This window comes from Mauremys mutica, chromosome 2 (genome assembly GCF_020497125.1).
Source record: "Mauremys mutica isolate MM-2020 ecotype Southern chromosome 2, ASM2049712v1, whole genome shotgun sequence".
In the NCBI taxonomy this organism is placed as follows: Eukaryota; Metazoa; Chordata; order Testudines; family Geoemydidae; genus Mauremys; species Mauremys mutica.
The window spans coordinates 31,610,831-31,633,216 of NC_059073.1; the positions used below are offsets into that span (position 1 = coordinate 31,610,831).

The following is a 22,386-nucleotide window of genomic DNA, read 5'->3' on the forward strand; positions in this document are numbered from 1 at the left end:
TTCATGCCTTTTCAGTGTGGTGGTGGGTGGTTAATTTTGTTTTGTTTTGTTTTGTTTTGTTTGGGGGTTTTGTTGTTGTTTTTTTACTGTTCTTGTGTGAATACGGGTTTTTCTTAATTAATTTGTGTGTAAGTATATAGATCTGGAATGAAATCGTTGCCTTAATGAACTAAATGACAAAACTTCCATTGACTTCACTGGGGCTATGGGGCTAGGATTTCACCCCAATCTTCATTTGTACAATTTTCAGGATGTTTGTCTGACTTTTATACATGAAATTGTTCAGGCACAAGCTGGACTTATGATCTAAAGGTTGAGCTGGTAGATCTAAATATAAACTTAAAATCTAGAGTTTGAGTTCTTTCTACTAATTCATGGTTAAAAGAACTAAAGGTTCTTCAGGACAACCTACATTCTTATTTACACCTATGCAATCATACTGGCTTCAGATTATGTTCTCAGTCACACTATGTAGGCTTATTACTTAGTACAGGTATAACTGATTGAACCTGTATTTGGAGCTTAGTAAACCATGTGATTGAAAAGAAGAAAATATACCTAATTTCCTTACCTGTATTGGCTCTGTAGTGCTAAGGAAAGAAAACGGAAATAAAAATCACTCCCTAAACTATATGATACTGAATACCCAATGTTGAGTAGAGCTGCTCAGTTTTTTCAGTTTAAATAAAAACTGAGGAAACCTACAACTTTTTTAAAATACTCCCTCCCCTCACTTTCTGATTATTAAATAAGAAGACAGCATTTTTACATAGTCACTCTAGGGAGTAGGGGCTAAATGCTCAAAAGGATTTAGGTGTTGTGGTGCTCAGCATCACAACTCCTATGTTTTAGGTGCCTGGAAAAATCACTGTTATTCACAAAGCCTGAGTTAGGCTCCCATACAATGAATGAGGTGAGGTAGGCAACTTTGAATGTGATTCACTGAAGCCAGAAGACTAGGCTGGGAGCCACCTAAGCTAGCTAATGGAGAAGATGACCAGAGGACGGGTGTGCTAAATCCAATCCCTCTCTCAGAGATAGGCACCTAAGTTCAGGCTGCAGGGAGATGACTATCTCTGCTTCTGATTTTCAGCTAGGAACCCGCTTTAGAGTTAGGGTGCCTGTGCAGTTTTAACAAGAAGCCATGGGGTTAGCACGAGGACCTCCCTTAAAACTTTTAGTCCAATGGTTAGGGTACTCAGCTGGGATGTGGGAGGCCCCTGATTCAAGTCCCTCCCGCACCAAAGGGGGAGAAGGGATTTGAAATCTCACATGCGTGCTCTAGAAATCTCACTTGGGAGTGGATTGCAAGCTGCTATATGGGAGATGAAGAAAAACCTGTCCTCCAGACAAAAAATGTGGGGAAAATTCTACTGAGAGAACCTCATAGTATTTTCTTCTTCCACAGATTTATCAACCCAGATCCCAGTTTTTACATTTTTTTTACTCAAACTCCCACTGACATAAGTCAGAGTTTATATGAGTAAAGTTGTCAGAACTTGGCTCCTACTCGGTAAAGTATTAATTTTAAAAAGTCATTATGTATTTGCATGTACTTACCAAAAAAGCATTACTCAGAGGCCAGACTGAGGGGAAATATATATTGTACTAGCCCTGATTACATGTGATCCAAATGAGATGCCAATCACAGTCAATTATTCAGCTCTTTGTAATACAATTTTCCTTCTGCCTTCTTGCATGATATGATCATCAATGAAATAGTCAACATTTGATTTGTTATTAGCTTTAGAATAGCTCTACTTCTAGATGAGAGAATTTGTTTCAGACTGGGGCAGACATCCCTGCATTGCTTTACACATTTTGAAGTTTTTTTTTACAAACTAAGTCCTCAGTATTTCTTCTGGATTGCAAGAAAGCAACATCCCAGAAAAAAATGACCACTTTACTGAGGCACAGTAAACAGCCCAATTCAACCTCTGGCTTTGAACTAGGAATAAAATCTTTGTTCTTTAAATCATCACCATATATAAGACCTCTTCCCCTAGAATTGTTGATTTGAAATAGTATGCCTAGGTATTACATTATACTCAATTAACAGCCACATATTAGATAATTTAAAAATTGGCTCACCCACAGATCTCAAAATGTAGTTGATAATGAGGAGATCTTAATGAGCAAGAGCCCCAAGGAACTGGTTCTTTGTCCAACTCTATTTAGTATTTTTATCAGTGTTCTAGATGATGGTATAAAATCTTTGCTGGTAAAGATGACACAAAGATTGGTGGGGCAGTAAATAAAGAAGACAGGTACTGTTACAGAGAGATCTGAATTGCTTGGGTAATGGTCACAATCCAACAAAATGCATTTTAAATACATCAAAATGCAAGGTAATACATCTGGGAACCAAGTATGGCAGTTATATTTACAGAATGGGAGACTCTGTCTTGGAAAGCAAAGTCCTGGGAAAGGTCATCATATATAATTGCTGCAACATGAGCTCTCAATGCAATGCTGTGGCAAAAAGGCTAATGAGATCTTTAGATGTATAATAAAAGGAGAATATGAAGAAGAGGTAGAAAGTGATCTTGCTGTTGTATATAGCACTGGTTAGACTGCTGTTAGAATAGAATGTCTAGGTCTGGTGTCTTCACTTCAAGAACAATGTGGAAATACTGGAGATTATTCAAGGGAGAATGATAAAAATGATTCCGGGGCTATAAAACAAGCTTTAGGGTATAAGGCTTTGTCTGTTGGTATGTTATGCTTGTATAAATGTGTCACTCAGGGGTATGGGAAATCCATAGTGACAGTTATACCGACTGAACTCCAGGTGTAGACAACACTATGTTGATGAGAGGGTTTCTCCTGTCAACATAACTACTGCCTCTCTCAGAGGTGGAGTCCCTATGTTGCTGGGAGAAGCTCTCCCATTGACAAAGGTAACATCTTCACTAAGTGATGTAGCTGCACTGATGCAGCTGGGTTGCTGCAATGCCTTAAGTGTAGATAAGACCTAAGGCTGAAGGAACTCAAGTTATGTAACTTATCAGAGAGAAGTTTGAGAAGTTACTTGATTATTCTGTATAGGTACTTGTACATGGAAAAGCTATTTGATGAGGCTGAGGGCAGGGGAAGGATAACAAGGCATAACTAAATCCAAAGACTAGAAGTTGAATTTAGACAAATTAAACCTTGAAGTCACATGCAATTTCCTAGGCCTGGTCTACACTCGGGAGGGGAGGCGGGGAATCGATCTAAGATACGCAACTTCAGCTACGAGAATAGCATAGCTGAAGTTGATGTATCTTAGATTGACTTACTTCGTGTCCTCGGGGCACAGGATCGATGGCTACTGCTCCCCCATCGACTCCGCTTCCGCCTCTCGCCATGGTGGAGTTCCGGAGTCAACGGGGAGCGCTTTTGGGGATTGATGTATTGCGTCTAGACAAGACGTGATACATCGATCCCCAATAGATTGATCACTACCCGCCAACATACCCCTAGAAGTGAGAGTATTTAAGCATTGGACCAACTTACCAGGGTAAATTGTGGACTCACCATCACTTGGATTCTGTTAAAGATTAGATTTGATCTAGTTTCAGGGAGAAATTCTGCAGCCTGAGGGGGTTGGGCTTGGAGGTTTTGGTGGTCCCTTCTGATGTTGGAATCTAAATCTGTGGGTTCCTTCTTCCTTCATGGGCCATGAGGAAAACAGAATTGCTTGCATTATAGAATCATAGAAGATTAGGGTTGGAAGAGACTTCAGGAGGTCATCTAGTCCAACCTCCTACTCAAAACAGGACCAACCCCAACTAAATTATCCCAGTCAGGGCTTTGTCAAGCCGGGCCTTAAAAACCTCTAAGGGTGGAAATTCCACCACCTCTCTAGGTAACTCATTCCAGTGCTTCACCACCTTCCTAGTGAAAGACTTTTTCCTAATATCCAACCTAGACTTCCCCCACTGCAACTTGAGACCATTGCTTCTTGTTCTGTCATCTGCCACCACTGAGAACAGACTAGCTCCATCCTCTTTGGAACCCCACTTCTGGTAGTTGAGGCTGCTATCAAATCCCCCCTCACTCATCTCTTCTGCAGATTACATAAGCCCAGTTCCCTCAGCCTCTTCTCATAAGTCATTTTCCACAGCCCCCTAATCATTGTTGCCCTCCACTGGACTCTCTCAAATTTGTCCACAGACTTTCTCTTGTGGGGGTCCCAAAACTAGACAAAATACTCCAGATGTAGCATCACCAGTGCCGAACAGAAGGGAACAATCACTCCCTTGATCTGCTGACAATGCTCCTACTAATGCATCCCAATATGTCATTAGCCTTCTTGGCAACAAGGGCACACTGTTGACTCATATCCAGATTCTGATCCACTGTAATCCCCAGGTCCTTTTCTGCAGAACTCCCGCTTAGTTAGTCATTCCCCAGCCTGTAGCAGTGCATGGGATTCTTCCGTCCTAAGTGCAGAACTCTGCACTTGGGCTTGTTGAACCTCATCAGATTTCTTTTGGGCCAATCCTCCAAATTGTCTAGGTCATTCTGGACCCTACCCTCCAGCATATCTGCATCTCCCCCCAGCTTAGTGTCATCTGAGAACTTGATGAGGGTGCATTCCATCCCATCATCCAGATCATTAATGAAGATGTTGAACAAAACTAATCCCAGAATTGATCCCTGGGACACTCTGCTTGATGCCGGCTGCCAACTAAACATCAAGCCATTGATCATTATCTGTTGAGCCCGACAATCTAGCCAGCTTTATATTCACCTTAGTCCATTCATCCAATTCATACTTTTTTTAAATTGCTGGCAAGAATACTGTGGGAGACTATATAAAACGCTTTGCTAAAGTCATATCCACGGAGCCAGTTATCTCATCATCGAAGGCAATCAGGTTGGTCAGGCATGACTTGCCCTTGGTGCATCTATGTTGACTGTTCCTGATCACATTCCTCTCCTCCAAGTGCTTCAAAGATAATGGCCAATGGCTCTGCAATCACATCAGCAAACTCCCTCAGCACCCTTGCATGCATTAGATACAGACCCATGGACTTGTTCCTTAAAACTTGCAGTTCTGCATTAAGATAAATATAAACAAATCCATACTTGAGCTGGTTGCCTACAAGGGTCAGTAAGATTTCCCTCCCCACACTCTCCCTGAATTAACTAGATACAGTTTGTTTGTTCGTTGGTTTTTGTCCTTCCCTGAAGCATCAGAGATTGGCCACAGTTGGAGACAGGACACTGGATGTGGTGGACCAATGCTCTGAGGTAGTATTGAGAATCCCTTCTAGATGCCTGTCAGGCATGTCTTGCTCGTGCACTCAAGGTTATACTGATTGCCAGATTTGGAATCGGGAAGGAATTTTTCCCCAGGTCAGATTAATAGGGACCTTGGGTTTTTACTTTCATCTATTGCAGGTGTGGAAGCAGAGAAAAAGATAAAGGGAATTTGAATGCAGATATCTTAACTTTTAGGAATAAAGTAAGTCAGGCTAACACTAATTCTAATAATGCGAGATTTCAGGCAGGGCCCGGGCAAGTGGAAAGTGAGTGGAACAAAAATCTGTAAGAGATACTGTTTTTTTCCTTGTTAGATAAGAATAGAATGTAGACTGTGGCAAGTGTCAGGAAAATAAACTGTCTCTGACTTGTTGCAACCAACCTGGGAGTGAAGACTCTGTTTTCTTCCACACAGGGGTTCCAAAACTTGGTTCATCGCTTGTTCAGGGTAAGCCTCTGGCAGGCTGCGAAACACTTTGTTTACCTCAGCAGGTATGGCTGCTCCCAGCTCCCAGTGGCCGCAGTTCACCATTCCCGGCCACTGGGAACTGCGGGAAGTGGTGGCCCCGCCAGGGAACAGCGAACCACGGCCACTGGGAGCTGCAAGCGGCTGTACCTGTGGATGCTCAGGTAAACAAAGTGTCTTGCAGCCCATCAAGGGCTTACCCTGAATAAGCCACAAACTAAGTTTGGGAACCCCTGATCTATTGCATGGTTCATGTATAGCCTGCTGGGATTATCTCAGCATATCTCACCTAATCACTTCCCTGCCATTGCAGGGGCCTTGGGCATCAGTGGTGTCTTTGGGTATCTCTACTCTGCAGTTAGATGCCCAGCTGGCCTATGCGAGCTGACTAGAGTTCGCAGGGCTTGGGCTAAAGGGCTGTGTACTTACCCTGTACACATTCAGGCTCCACCTACAGCCCTCCCATCTCACAGGGTCCTGGAGCCTGAGCTCCAGCCTGAGCCTGAACAGTTAAACCACAATTAAACAGCCCCTTAGCCCGAGTCAGGTGGCACAGGCCATCTGCAGGTTTTTAATTGAAGTTCAGACATACCCTTAGTCACTCCTTTTCTCTCCTTGTGCCACATAGTTCAATTTCCTGTGGAATTAAAAGTTTTGGTTCAGCTGAAATCTTTGGACTTTATATAGGAGTATATGGGTATAATTTAATGGCCTGTGTTATACAGGAGGTCAGACAAGATGATATGATGGGCTCTTCTGGCCTTCAATGCTATGAAACAGACTGATATTTGAATGGATGCTGCTGAGACTTGGTATAAAAAGGCTGATAATTAACGGGAACTTCATGAATATCATCCCATTTTAAAACCAGTCACAGGAGCAGGTAACAAGCTTGAACTAGCATGGGCTTCTTTGCCCTTACCTGTACATTCAAGGTTTTCATCTACAGTAAGTTATAGCTATTCATGTTGTATGCCCTTGCTAAATCCATAGCTGTTTTTCCCTCTCTATTTTCCTGGCTATTTTTCAGGGGGGAAAAATCCTGAAAAAGATCCGGAGTGAAATCCTGGCCCTAGAGAAGTCAATGGGAATTTTTATCTTTGCCTTCAATGAGGCTGGGACTTTTACCTCAGTTATCAGCACTAGAATGATTATTGCACCTTCATTGTATATCTGCTTCCTCCGCATTTGTTTCTTCTTTTATAACAAAATGATTTGCACTTTATATCATAACACTGTCACTAGGTATGAACGTCACTGGTAATTATTTTCACAGGATACCCTCACTTCATTACGTTGCTTCCAAAACCCTCTTAAAATCATGTTTAATTGGTTTTAGGAGCAGTATATATATATTTCCATGTATAGCAGCATGTTGATTAAATAATTATGTAAATTAATCTTCAATAATGAGAGATTCTTGTGATAAACTTCAGGCTGGAGAGAATCCTCTCCTCTTTCACCCCATCAAAACATTTTGCATAGTAATACATTTATTTTAAATGTAATAATGAAAGGTTATCTTACTTTGAATAATTTCTTTGAGGATTTATCGGTAAATTGTATATGTTTACTTATTACATAGGTGATTATTATATTGTTAGGATCTGGATTTATAAATAGTATTTTTCTGTAAATATTTAAAAAAGTGCTGTTGCTTACACAGTGAAACAAATGGCAATGACAAATGTTATTGTGGGGCATGCCTTCAGAACAGATTATGTTAATTCATATGGTATCTCAGAAATCCTTTATAAATACAGTAGCAGCAACTGTCAGATGTAAACAGGTAAACACAGATTTTAAAAAGAACACAATCTTTTATTTTCAGATAGATAACTCTAGACTTCTCATTTACCTCCTCTAAAGTGTTAAAATTGCCTGTAGTCACCATTTTCCTGCCAAACAATGACCTTTTATTTTTGTCTGGCTAGCTTCACATACAAAAGCTGAGATTTTTGTAAAAAGAACAGGAGTACTTGTGGCACCTTAGAAATTAACAAATTTATTTCAGCATGAGCTTTCGTGAGCTACAGCTCACTTCTTCGGATGCATAGAATGAATGTGTGTTCCATTCTATGCATCTGAAGAAGTGAGCTGTAGCCCACGAAAGCTTATGCTGAAATAAATTTGTTAGTCTCTAAGGTGCCACAAGTACTCCTGTTCTTTTTGTGGATACAGACTAACATGGCTGCTACTCTGAAACCTGAGATTTTTGTGAGTTTTTAACCACACTTTGCTTGTATTTTCAAGTTGTTTGTCATTTGCATCTTTGAATATAGATTTACAGATAGGGGGAGGGAGGGAGGAGTTTCTATGCAATTCATCAAACATAACTTTAGTGACCCAGAGAAATTGGGAAATTATCTATTAAAAATAAAAACACGAACATTTAAGTCACTTGATTTTTTTCCCCTCTCTGTTTGAACCTTGAAGGAACAAAGGAAAAGAGAGTGGACAGTTTAGGAGTTGTATATTTTGTGATCCGGTTTTGGACCATCTCTGCTAAAAATCCACTTGATTAAAAAATACATTGGAGAACATTGATAACAATACTAACCTGGGCATACTCCAGCAGTAGCTTCATTGCAGAGCATCCTGTTACTAACTTCATTTATTAGTCTTTTTTTTTTTTTCAGTTTTTCTAGTTTAACCAGTTTTTACCTTTTTTTTCCCCTGTGTAAGCTCTTAGGAGTGATCTAATTAATAGCATTTTGAAAACTATTAAATTGTGTCTATCTGGTAGACTTTATCTACTAATTTTTTTTTTCAAAGAACCCTAAGCGGAATTACCTAATTTGCACACACAACTGAGGTTTTTGCACAAAACAGACAAACACAGAAGTTGTGTTGTACATAGGTTGGATGTTCTCAATCAGATTCCCCAGCTGATCTGTTCTTAATTGCCAGGGTCATCCATGACTGTTTTATTTGTATTTTTTTTCTGAGTAAAGCAAACATTGGGCCTTCCAGTTTTCAAGGCCTCCACTGTTTTTTTTTAAATATCACTTGCATATTATCACTGTCGATATTGCCCACTATTACACCTACCCCCATTCTAGCACCATTTTAAGTTAATGGGAAGTCTTTCTATTGATTTCAGTGAGAACTGTATCATATTTAACAATAAAGACTGATGCAAAAAAGTAATTTAATGTCTCTAATACATTGCTGTTCAAGTGTCTCCTCCATTTTCTTTTTATTCTAATCTATAGGGCTTCATTAAACATGCAGCATTCACATTTGTAATATGTCTAAAACGGGTGGGCAACCTTTCAGAAGTGGCAGCAAAGAATCCTGTGGCACCTTATAGACTAACAGACGTTTTGCAGCATGAGCTTTCGTGGGTGAACCAGACTAACACGGCTACCCCTCTGATAATTTCAGAAGTGGTGTGCCGAGTCTTCATTTATGCACTCTAATTTAAGGTTTCACGTGCCAGCAATACTTTTTAACGTTTGTAGAAGCTCTCTTTCTATAAGTCTATAATATATAACTAAACTATTGTTGTATGTAAAGTAAATAAGGTTTTTAAAATGTTTAAGAAGCTTCATTTAAAATTAAATTAAAATGCAGAGCCCCCCAGACTGGTGGCCAGAACCCGGGCAGTGTGAGTGCCACTGAAAATCAGCTCGTGTGCCACCTTCGGCACTCGTGCCATAGGTTGCCTACCCCGATCTAAAATATATATCTACTTTTGACAACAAAAACTTTTCGGTTCTGAAGATGGTGTTTACTTTGAAAATGGTAGTTTGAATCCTCAGCAGGTATACATCAACATACTTCCATTACCTATATTGATTAACTGAACTAAGAATCTGGCCAGGTATATTATAGTGCAAGTAAAGGTGTGAAGTATTTTTAAAACCTAGTTTTTGCTAGTTCTGCCATATTTTTGGACTATGCCTCTTATCAGGATAGGGTCAATATCTATCATCATCCCTTTCATGGCTGCTTCTTAGTACTGTTGAGGCACTGGTGGTTCAGTTCCCAGTCCAGCAAAACTACCAGCTAGCAGTTTTTCCCTTTCTTGTACTGGATCCATACACAGGATACATATGCACCACTGAAATCAATGATAAAACTCACATTTGACATCAAAGATACGGAATTGGGACCCTGGAATGGAGAGAACTGATTTCCATTCCCCACTCAGAACTGTATTCTTGTATTGAGTTAGAGAACATTGTGTGTGTGAGAACAGTTATATTTATAATTAGGAATGATCTGTTTCTCCGTGTTTGTGATCCGTATAATATCAGACTGTGTGCTGTGGGAAATGTTCAGTTAATTTGCTAAAATTGATTATGCAATCACAGTAATGTAATTTGGGCAAACACTTTTAATTACCTAGAGGTGCAAAAGCCAGGTAAGCTGTGGTAGGGAAAGCCCATTCAAAAATATAGAAGATTTTGCAATTTTAGAGACTCTTTACATACATACATACATACATACATACACCATCAACCAAGTATTTTTATATATCAGGCTTATTTGTTCTTTGGTATTTCTGTTTAAGAGCTTTCTCCTACTTCCACTGACATCAATGGAAATATTCCTCTTGGATTTCGTCAGTCTTGATCTTGTGTCTAGAACCATCAATTGTTCGTTTATTTTTAATAGTATTTGATTTTAAATATTAGGCATCCATGTCTCTGTTCTCTTGAGAAGCTAATATAATAATTGGAAATAGAGGACTAATCTTCAAACACATGTTTCATCTGCATAGGAATGGAAATCTAATCCATGTATTTAAATCAGTTTCACAAAACAAAGCAAATACATGATGAATAATAATGAAACAATTTCAAGACAAAACCCTAGCGGACACCACAGTACACTAGAAAAGAACTGATCATAGTGATGAATCATTTATTGGTGTTCCCACTTGTAGGATTAATAGGCTAGAATTAGGACAAAATACAGCAGCTCAGATTTTGACTGATGCTAGGAGGTCAGTTTATGTGACCATAATCTTGGCTCAGTTGAAGTGGTAACCAATTAAGCTTTCCAAGGTGTGTGTGCTGATTTATATAACCCTTCACCAAGAGGGCATAAAATACCGCCTCAATATTTTAGAAGAATCCATATGATGAATAAGTTTGAGGTCCCTGCAGAAAGTTGGCTTTTCTGCTTTGTGATTCTGGGACATGTATCACTGCATCCCTGCAACATACAAATAACTAAACTGAGAACTCAGATTGCAAAAATAGGACCAGTGAAGGCTCTCACAAAGAGGAAGATGAGTTATTTAAGTTAAGCACCAGTGGGAAAACAAGAACAAATGGATATAAACTGGCCATCAACAAATTTAGGCTTGACATTAGATGAAGGTTTCTAACTGTGTTCAAAACTGAGCTTGATAAATTTATGAAGGGGATGGTATGATGAGACAGCCTACAATGGCATTTAGCCAATCTGTGACTGCTAGCAGCAAATATCTCTAATGGCTGGTGATGGGTTACTAGATTGGGAGGCATATGAGTTACTACAGAGAATTCTTTCACAGGTGTCTGGCTGGTGGATCTTGCCCACAAGCTCAGGGTCCAACTAATCGTCATATTTGGGGATGAGAAGGAATTTTCTTCCTGGTCAGATTGGTACAGACTGTGGGGTTTTTTTTGCCCTCCTCTGTAGCATGGGGCACAGGTCACTTGCAGGTTTGAATTAGTGTAAATGGTGGATTCTCTGTAACCTTGAAGTCTTGAAATCACGATTTGAGGACTTCAGTAATTCAGCCACAGGTTAGGGGTTCCATTACAGGAGTGGGTGGGTAAGGTTCTGTGGCCTGCAATGTGCAGCAGGTCAGACTAGATGATCAGATGGTCCCTTCTGACCTTAAAGTCTGAGTCTCTGAAGGAGGGACAAGTCTGAAGAATTCAGGAATTTCTTGTATGTTTATTATCCAGTATATTGGAAATAAGATCAAGCCTAACATAGACGTAGACTCTGAGCATGATCCGGAGATCAAGCACCAACTGAAAATTATAGGGGGTGCCCAGCATCCACGAGCTACCAGTAGATGGCAGAAGCACATACATGGTGTACAGTGAAACCAGAAGGTGAAAAGCACCCACCAGCAAAAACAAAAGTCAGCGCCTGTGGAGCCTAACCAGCAGTACAAGTAGGGCGTTACAGTCTGATACGCCATACCAGCAAGATATTTATAGCTGGTACGGTGTTCTGGAAAGACACAGGAAGAGCAGGACATGGGGCCACCGTGATCCCATGCTGGCAGCTCCTTCAGCGTGGCTATATGCCCCCAGCCCCACCCACAGCCCTGTCCTCCAGCAGGGCTGCTGTATAAACAGAGGAGACCCTGCATGGAAGGGCTAGAGGACGGTACAGCTGCATTGGAGGAGCTGCGGTCATGGGGCCACCCAGAGGCCTCACGTTCTGCTTTCGCTGCTGCAGTTCCCAAGTCTCCAGTACAGCGGGAGGAGGACAGAGCCCCAGGTAGTGAGGGTGGATCATGAGGAGGGGATAGGGAGAGCATGGGGCCCCTGGACTGGTCATGTGCCCCCCATTAGATGCTGCCTCCCCCTGAGGCACCACTTGCACTACTGAGCCTAACACTGAGCATTGATTATCATCTGATCTATAAAATCCATTGTTAACAGTGAATATCTTCTTTTTTTTTTACTTCTTCCCTGCAGTGCTGTTGGAATCAGCACAGAAACATTATGGCAAGGTAATACTTAGGTGAGATGGCTTTTGAGGTATGCCTTGACATCAGAAGGGTTATCAGGAAAAGTTTTCATAACAGAAATGTGGGATATCTTAGAGATATTAAGGAAACAAACTTGCTGCCTTGTGTTTACTTTCCTTCTGTGAGAATGAGACTTGGTTTATATATGAATCATTAAAAATATACTAACTTTGTATATTTTTCAAGAATTTTGTTTTCACTACTACTACTTATAAGTGGAAACTATTCCACTACCCCTAAAAATAATCACAGCTGTCTGAGTTCTTGCTTTTAGATATTTATTCAGTGGTTTGTATGCTCCTTTTTTTGTGGGGGAGGGAGGAGAATAATATGGATTCAGCTGAAAGCTCTACATCAGATCAAGGATATCATAGTTAAAAATCTAACTAAATCTAAAAATCTGTTTTTTTTTCCTATTTGATTTCAGTGGGATTTCAGAATCTGACATAATTTTGTAGCCTTTTATGTGGTACAGTATCTAAAGCCATATTAAAATGAAATTGAATAATGGCTTTACTGCTTTATATTTGCATTCTCAAAAAACTAGGACTCCCATTTATCCCTCCTTTTCTCTCCTTAGTCTGTCCTCAGCCATGAGTTCTGTGTTGTTCTAATCTGTGATGGTTTTGTGTATTTTATTATTTGTGAGTCATCAGTGTTTGAAAGGAGCCTACTAGATAAATACAGTTATGGAAGTTGCAGACGAAAAAGATACATTAAATCATCTATTCCAGGTTCTTCAATTTTCTTGCCATGCCACTGTATTTTGATATAGATATGCACGACATTTGTATGAGATTTAGAGATATATGCAACCTATTAAGTTGCAAGAGAATGTGGAGGTGCAATTGTGTGTGGCATTGTTTAATTAACAAATACACGCAATGTTTTTATATAGTTATTTTGATTTATAAACTATTTAAAGCAAAATGCACCTAACCCAGGCCCTTGGTGTCTTTGACAAAAAATTATATAATACAATATTTATGCAAATTCAGCAGATTTGAAACACGTGATGCTGAAAGCTTTAATAGATTAACAATATCTACCATGACTTCCAAGACTCATGTCAAACCCATCACTTTTCCACAAACCTCTTGTTGATATTGAGGAAAAGGATCTTTGGAGACAATCATTCTTGGTTGTTATAGAAACTACAATAATTTCATTATAATGATTACATTCTTGTTAAGAACATTGAGCTTGTTATAAAATATCTTCTGCTCTTTCTTTTCTTTAGCAGTAGTGTTTTCAAAATATTTTCTTTTGCAGAAACATTTTCAAATACTCTCTGTGCAAATATAGCTGAATGAGCCATGCCAGTCACACAGTCAAAGTGGGGAGAACAAAGAAATTATACTGATGGTTTTTAGATATTATTTCTAAGCTTTAAAGAAGTTTCTTGATATAGTAAATAATTTTTGTGTAGATTTGCATAGGAGAACAACAATTGGTGCGAATGAAACCTGGAGAGTGGGTTCAATGAATCTACTAACTTGATCTCTTACGCTCTCTTATTTGCTGAGTGACATGCAGACTGTAGTTAGTTACCACTGGAAATGCAGATGGAAGTTACTGCAGGAAATGTAAACATGGGTTGGAATCGCTAAGGTTGGAACAAAGAGTAGGTAATGAACAGCGTGTGGACTTCTTTAGCATCTTAGTAAACCTAAGTATCCATTTATGAAAACTCAGGACCCTCAGGAAAAGATCTGCATCTTAGAACAAGCTAGCTTTGATTTACTGTCTACCCCACCCAAATTAGCATGCTTTGTTAAAGTGTAAGCAAATTGTATGACAGATTCACCTATCTTAGTCGAAATTTAAATCAGTGAAGTGAAATGGTCTACCAGACTCCAGCATGAGCAATTATTTTTCTGCTACAATGCTATAGGAATCAGCACAGAAACATGACAAAAGGCTCAGGTATTGCTTAACCCAGAAAAAGGTTGATCAGGAATGTTTTCAGCTCAGGTATACAAAATGTCAAAGAAACAGCACAGACCCAAAGCCTACATACACTATCTCTGTGAGAGGCTTGGCTTGTATGTTGTTTAGGGTATGCTTATTCACACTGTGTGAAATCCTGTCATTATGACAGCCAATGACAAAACTCGCAATTGACTTCAACAGGGCCAGGATTTCACCTACTACATAATATAGCACAAATGGTACCATTGATGTAAGAGAATATTTGTGGGGTAAAGTGCTACTCATCGTGAATAAGGGTGGCACAATCTCATCCTAAACAGAGAAGAAAAATCCGTTAATGTTTCATATTTTGCTAGAACACTGTTTTCATTAGTACTACATCTAAATGTAAGATACCCTGCTCTATCTCTAAGTATCCACAACTGACTTTTTAAAAATACATTTACAGTACTTAATAGTTCACATGCTCTGTTCTTTAAAAGCTGGTATAGCTTACTTCATATAACGGCAGAATCTGCAGAGTTTCCTTTGAAAGATCTCTTTGTTGCAACCATGAATGTAACTCCAGCAGAGACAAAAGCAATAGACGTACTAGCGTGAACAAAGGACAACTAATCCTCAAAAACATGCCAGTAGTAAAAGTGTGCTTTGTCATTAAGTCTGATATATGAACACTTCTCTTTACAGGTATTTTTTGAGAGTAATGAAATAATGTATTTATCTTTTTACATTATTCTGATTTATTTAAAATAAATAGAACAGTTACTTTATATAATCTTGGTGCATACTCTTTTAATCACAGCTAGTTTCTGTTTTGTGTCTTTTCAAAGGTAATATCTTGAACCTTAGAGTATGTGCATTTTACTTGTGTCTCTGAATAATGCAACACAAATGTGATGATCTTATATTGCAATGGGTATATTGTTAACTGGTATTTTAATCCTTTGCATATTTTTAATGTATGAGAGAGAATGTTTTATGCATTTGCTGTACATGTTTCATGCATGAATTCTAAGTTAAACATTTTATTTTTGCAGTAAAGACTTGTGGATCTAATCTTCAGGGACCCAGTGGCACCTTTACATCACCCAATTTTCCATTCCAATACGACAGTAATGCTCAATGTGTTTGGGTCATCACAGCTATAAATACCAATAAGGTAAGTTTAAAACTTAGTGCTAGTTTAAAAAAGCAACAGTACAAAAGCATGCACAGACTCTAATATTTATTTTAATATTATTTATTACTAAAGTGCAGTTCATATTTCTATGAACATTATTGGTTATGTATGGACAGATAGTGAAAGAACGATGAATATCTACCTCTAGAGTATTTTGCTTTTTGTTTTCCAGTAGACGCTATCATGTTTTTGTTGTAAGTCACAAAAGTGATACTTAGTAGAATAAAGTTACCAGTATATCAAAACAATAAGGGTCCAGTTTTGCTGAGACTTACAGTTGGAAGAGTTGTCTGACATGAAAGATAATGCTTTATGGCTGGTTGGGTTGCAGAATCTGTGATGACATCGCTGGGGTTCTGACATTTGGTGAATTTCATTTAATATGGGGCAGTGCAAAAGCTGAATAACTGTATGATTGACTAATTGAACCACTGTACTGAAACACATACCCAGGTATCAGTAGCTAAATTTTGCTTGCATGTATCCCACTGAAAACCTGTTGCAGTGAATGGATTTGCACTTATATAATAGAAAAGAAATTTGACGTGTATCTCGAAGTTGACACTCTGTTGAAGAGCATCTTCTTTTGTGATAGCTACTACAAGGCTGCATGTGCCCCTTAAACCACCTCTGTTACTTACTCTGCCCCATATCATGGACCCATCAGCAAATCCTTTGTGGGTTTGTGGTTCTACAGTGCAGAGAGGACAAACTACAGTGGGGGAGGGTAAAGCTAGCATTACATTTGTTGTGCCCATGCTAAACTGCAGGAAATCTTCAGAAAAGTAAAGTTAAAAAGGCCTTAGTTTTTTTTTTAACTTCAAGGAACACTTCACATTGCAGAACCTGGGTTTAAAGTGGGTGTCTCCAATACAGGATGTATCCAATATAGCCATGATGTTTGATACCTAGGTAAGGGTGTGAAGCCCTGGAGCTGAAAGTAGAGGCACAAGTCTTCTGCATACATGGTCGTGATCTCCAGTGGATCTCCCCAAGATCCTTGGGTGAGATACTTGTTTGTTCCTATGACAGACATGCTGATGCAGGTGTAATAGGGTTTGGGCAGGGATATGGTAAAATGGGATGCTACTATACTCTAAGTTATCTCGGTGGGATGAGAAGCAACCAGTCTCTTACCACTCCTGGGATTACCGAGAGGAACAAGTTGGGCAAAGCTCCCTGCCTGTGGGAAGGGATGTGACACTAGTAACTCATGGGGACTTCCTTTCCCCTATCTACTTAGTGAGGCTACACTATCAGGGCCTTACCTACTGGGTCCCCAGAACACTCTGTGATTGGGTTTAAGGCTGTAACCCAATAACTTTCCCTCTTGAGGGACATCACAGTTGCTCATGAGACCATAGGACTGAACCTGAACACTGGAGATTATGGTGAGGAAGCTTCCAGATCACCTTATCTTCTTGTCACAGTACCTCTTACCTAGGGAGGTGGTGGAATCTCCTTCCTTAGAAGTTTTTAGGGTCAGGCTTGACAAATCCCTGGCTGGGATGATTTAGTTGGGGATTGGTCCTGCTTTGAGCAGGAGGTTGGACTGGATGACCTCCTGAGGTCCCATCCAACCCTGATATTCTATGATTCTATGATTCTTCCCCAGATGTTCCTCTTACCCATGTCAGATCTTTCTGTGAGGTGGAGTGTTCCCACCTGGTTACTAGATAGATTCCTGATAATTAACATACCCCTAGCAGGGTAGTAGCTTTATCTTGAAGTGAACTGTTAAAAAGGGTGTGCACACACACACACACCATCACTATCACCACCACCACCATCAAATTATATGGAACAGATTTGTCTTCCTCTGGAACAGCCTAAAAATAGGGAGGCGGGGAAACTTTTTAACAAGTTTCAAAATATACTAAGCAGTTGAAAGATTTTAATATGTACTAAAGCAGGGGTCGGCAACCTTTCAGAAGTGGTATGCCAAGTTCACTGTAATTTAAGGTTTCGCGTGCCAGTAATACATTTTAATGTTTGTAGAAGGTCTCTCTATATGTCTATATAATATAAATAAACTATTGTTGTATTTAAAGTAAATAAGGTTTTAAAAATATTTAAGAAGCTTCATTTAAAATAAAATTAAAATGCAGATCTTGTCAATTTAGTGTGATCCTTGCTTGGGATCCTTGTTTGGGGTCCTGGCCACTGGCCCCGCTCAGCCCGCTGCCGGTCTGGGTGAATGGGACCCCAGACTGGCAGCGGGCTGAGCAGGGCCAGCAGCTGGATCCTTAGACTGGCAGCAGGCTGAGTGGGGCTGGTGGCTGGAACCCCAGACAAGGATCCCAGGCCCTGCTCAGCCCGCTGCTGGTTTTGGCTGAGCAGGGCTGCCCGGAGGGGGTGCAAATTGGGCAATTTACCCCAGGCCTCGGGCCCTGCAGGGGCCCCCGGCCCCGCCTCCGCCTTCCCCCATCCCCCGGCACCTCAGCACGCCACGTCAGGAGTGGCCCTGGATAGTACTGGTCAGAATCTAACAGTGAATTTTTACTGAGCCTTATGAAATTATATAACTTGGGAAAGTGGGGGAAATGAAAGAAGTAACAATTCACCCTTTAAAGATTCAATACACTTATTTTCACGTATTTTAATTGGGGGAATATTTAACGTTGACTTTTTGCGTGTTTCATCACACCCATACTTCTGTTCAAGATGCCTCTCTCTGTATTAAAAGGCTGTGCATCTTTGAAGACAGAATCTGAAATATGCTTAGCAATGTATCATTGGTTTTGACTCTCAAGCAGTCTTGCCTCACTCATTAACTATGTTGGTGCTGCATAACCTATTACTGGGATGACACACTTGGCCTCCAGGGTGAGAGGTGGCTGTTGACTGTAGAAGTAGGATTTCTACAAAGCCATTTTTTATCTAGTCATGATAGTTCTCGCCTTACCTGTCAGCCTGTTCACTGTTTAAACGTGCAGCTTTCACAGTTATTCCTTTTTAATTGAATGTTCAAGTCACAGTGAACTTTGCACAATTGGTCAATACTGATAATTTATCTACACTGTAGCTATTACTATAGCTGATTGGAAAAAAAAAACTTTGACACAATTTATCACCAAATTTGAAACATTGCATGAAATCCTATGAATTTAGCTGAAAATCTGTTTAGGAGAAAAAGGGAGGAAATAAGTTCAGACAATGTCAAAATGATTCAATATTTTCAGAACAAAATATTTTGTTTTGTATAAGGGACTTTTCATTTAGATTTTTTTAAATTTTGTATTGTCTTACATAATTTAAAAAAAGATAAATTGAAACAAAATGTTTTTGATTTTCTCAAAGCAAAACATTCTGATGTATCTAAAAAGAAAAAGCATCCATGCTCAGGAAGTGTGTTTAAGCACTTGTTTAAACACGTGATTAAGTCCATCATATTTAAGTGCATTCATGCACAGGCATGGATTTTAAGCATTTGCTTAAGATCTTTCCTGAATAAGAGGTTTAATGAATTTAGGCCCAGATTTTCAAAGAGAGTTTGGGACTTCCAAAGCATGTAGGTACTGCACTCCCATTGAAATCAGTCAGAGTTAGGCATCTAAATGCCTTTAATAATCTGCCCCTTTAGATACTTCATAGGCTAAGGCCCAGATTTTTAAAGGTATTTAGGCATTGCTTCACTTAGCATTGCAATGCCTAACTCCCATTGACTTTCAATTACATTTATGTTCCAAGGTCAGTTGGACATTGCAATACTGAGTGGAGCAATGCTTAAATAATTTTAAAAATCTGGGCCTGATAGATGGAGTGTAATTTTCAAAAGCTCACAAAGTTTTTTTTTCACTTCAACATTCAAAAACACTTCTCCTTAGTGAAGACTATTTTCCTGACAGATTTCAAGTTCTTCCTTTAAGCTATTTTGACATTAGAGCTGGTTTAAAAAAGAAAAAGTGGATAAATGTTTTATGTTTTGAGACTGTATTACTTCCTCCCACCCCCCAGCTCTTCACAATCCCAAGTCCTTTTACTTTTGATCCCAACTCTATCACCTTTAAAAGAGATTAAATTTAGGAAATTTCAAACCAAAAGGTGAAAGTCAGATTTTAGTGTCTGAGAATACATGCTTCTAATGGAAACTGTTCTAGAGTCTTAACTATAGCATGTGGGTATTCACCCACGAAAGCTCATGCTCTAAAAGTCTGTTAGTCTATAAGGTGCCACAGGACTCTTTGCTGCTTTTACAGATCCAAACTAACATGGCTACCCCTCTGATACTTAACTATAGCAGGCATTGCCATTACTGCTATAGGCCTAGATTCAGCAAAATATGCATGTGCTTAACTTTAAACATGTTTGTAATCCTATTCTTGTTCAAAAAAACCATTAAGCAAATGCTTAAGTCTCATTGACTTCAATAGGACTTAAGGTTCTTAAAGATAAGGACATGCTTTAGTGTTTTGGTAAATAGGAGTAGGGTTACTCATGCTTAAATTAAGTATGTGTTGAAGTGCTTTGCTGAACCAGAGCAGTGATCTGGAATAGCTGCTTCACATCATTGGTATATTTGATATGTCTGGAATACCTGTGTCATGGGCAAACTCTTAATTAAGCAACATATTGGTAACCGTTATGACCTTATGTGGCAAACCCAGGACAAATGGCTACACAGGGAGGGGTAGTAATTAGTCCCAGAGAGGGGTTAAAAGGCCTCTCCTATCCATTGAGGAGAGAGAGCCATGGAGAAATAAGGTTCAGCTGGAACAGGGGTTACCAGGGAACTAATTAGGTTCAGCTGGCCCCAATTGCTGGAGACCTTTTTAAACCCTCCATGGCATGGAAGATGGGGGGGAGAGTGAGAGCAGCAGAGAAGCTGCCAGCAAGTAGGTGCAGCAGGACTCTGAACTCTTCCAACAAGGAAGACTGCACTCTGTCCCCAGAAGGGGAGAAAAACAGCACAAGGGACTGACTAAGGGAAGGATCAGCCTGACCCTGTGTGACCTGGAAGGACTTTTCTTTGCCCAAGCCTGTGTCTCCAAGGCAAAAAGTGACTGAGCCAGCTGAGGAGAAGCAGGTACTTTGCCACACTTAATTGTACAATATAATCTGTTAGTGAGGACTCCTGCATTTGTGTGGAATCCCAGTGAAGTCAGTTGGACTCCATATGGGCTCAGACTATGCTACATTAGTGGATCCCAGGGTAGGATGAGGGACAATAGCTATAAAACCTGTTTATATTGGTGTCTGACTTGGTCTGAAAACATTGCCTTTTGCCAATCTTACTGCAGCCATTCAACTTCATTCTAATTTAAACCAGTTGATACATAATAATACTATTCCGTGAAAACCACACTGCCTGTGCCTGGTTTTTGATATCATAAAGTTAAGCAGGGTTGGGATTGATCAGTGTTTTGATTGGAGGGGAAGAAACATTTATGCATTGTAAGTACTATAGAGACCATCCAAGAGATTATATTGAGGATAGTACCAAGGTCAAAGAAAATGAGGAAGGAGGAACTATCAGCAGTAGAAAGATTGTTAAAACTTACACACACACTGGTTTTCATTCTCTGCCAAAAAGGAAATTCAGTATTATTTTTGTTGGGAATAATGTTGTGAGAGCAGTGAATGAGGAGAACAAAGAAGAATGCGTTTTAGCACTTTACTGAGAGAGAAAAAATCTAGTGGTTAGTAATATTCATCATGGTCATTAATTTTATTTTTAAAATTCTTTCTTGAAAAGAATATGCACAGATTATCACAGTAATGATGGGGACTGTGGTACATTTCAGAGAGTTGGAAAGCTTAAAAAAATATTCAGTCTCTACTTTTACTTAATTATGAATATTTGTATTGTGGTAGCACCTAGGGGCTCTGATTAGATACTGTTCAGACACATAATAAAAAGACAGTCCCTGTGTGACACACACTGGGTCCAGGGTGAAGAGTGTCCTAATATCATTCAACTCCTTAAGAAAAGTCTAGAGGTACATGGGGAGGAAATCTGTCTGCTTATGACATAATTAATTTTGTCCACTTATTTCTTTTACCAGTTTTTATAAGTACAGACTTCTAGCCCTTCATGGATATAGAAAAATATCAGTGTCCTAGCATCCAGCCTGTATTAGGGCTGCAGTAATATTTCTTTAAAAATCAAGGATTCTTATGGCAATGCTTGGTTGTTGCTCTAAGATGATGGTTGAAGCTATTTTGAAATGTTGTTACTGGGGTTTGTTTAATGGATAATCCTGATTTAAAAAAAAAAATCAAACAAACAGTATTGTATCAGAACTTTGCAGTCCTAATCACGAATTACTCTTATCCAGCTACAACTTTTTGGATGAATTGTTCAGTCTGAGATTTCTAAGAAGTGCAGAGTTTAAAGATAATGAGGGAACAAATCTGAAGATGTGGGTGATAGATGAAGAACAGCACAAGTAACCTTAGACTGTTACATGCTGGTCCAGGAGTATAATTGCAGCCTGTGTGTGGTTATCAGTGTGATGGGTGACAGGTGCTTGCTAGAGGAGTCAAAAAACATTTGAGGAAACTGCCCCGGAGTGGAGTTATAGGAAAGAGGACGAGAGAGTGAGCCTGGGGCAATTTTACTATATATACCAGTTTCTGTGTGGCATGTATTGGAGGGTTACCATTTATTAAGCTGATTCTGGCAGAATCACTAACTTTGCCATCTATCCAATTCTGAATTGCTTTCCGCTGAGTTCTACTAATGTAGCCATATTGTCTTGGATGTAACAGATAATACTTGCCCCACAAGAATGCTTAGAGGCTTAATTTATTAATGTTTATAAAGCTCTTTGAGATCTTCAGCTTGAAGATGTTATAAAGGACATAGATCCACACCATGTAGAGGCCAAGCATAGGAGTTTATTA

General features: G+C 39.5%; 1 protein-coding gene across 3 annotated transcripts in view; it reads left to right on the forward strand.

Annotated features, from left to right (window-relative positions):
- CSMD3 (CUB and Sushi multiple domains 3) overlaps window positions 1-22,386 on the forward strand; it is a 1,155,643-nt gene that overhangs the window by 490,975 nt on the left and 642,282 nt on the right. For all 3 annotated transcript variants that reach the window (XM_045006341.1, XM_045006342.1, XM_045006343.1), the window contains one exon: window positions 15,398-15,519. In XM_045006341.1, the coding sequence (XP_044862276.1) occupies window positions 15,398-15,519 (122 nt within the window). The remainder of the gene's footprint in view (window positions 1-15,397; window positions 15,520-22,386) is intronic.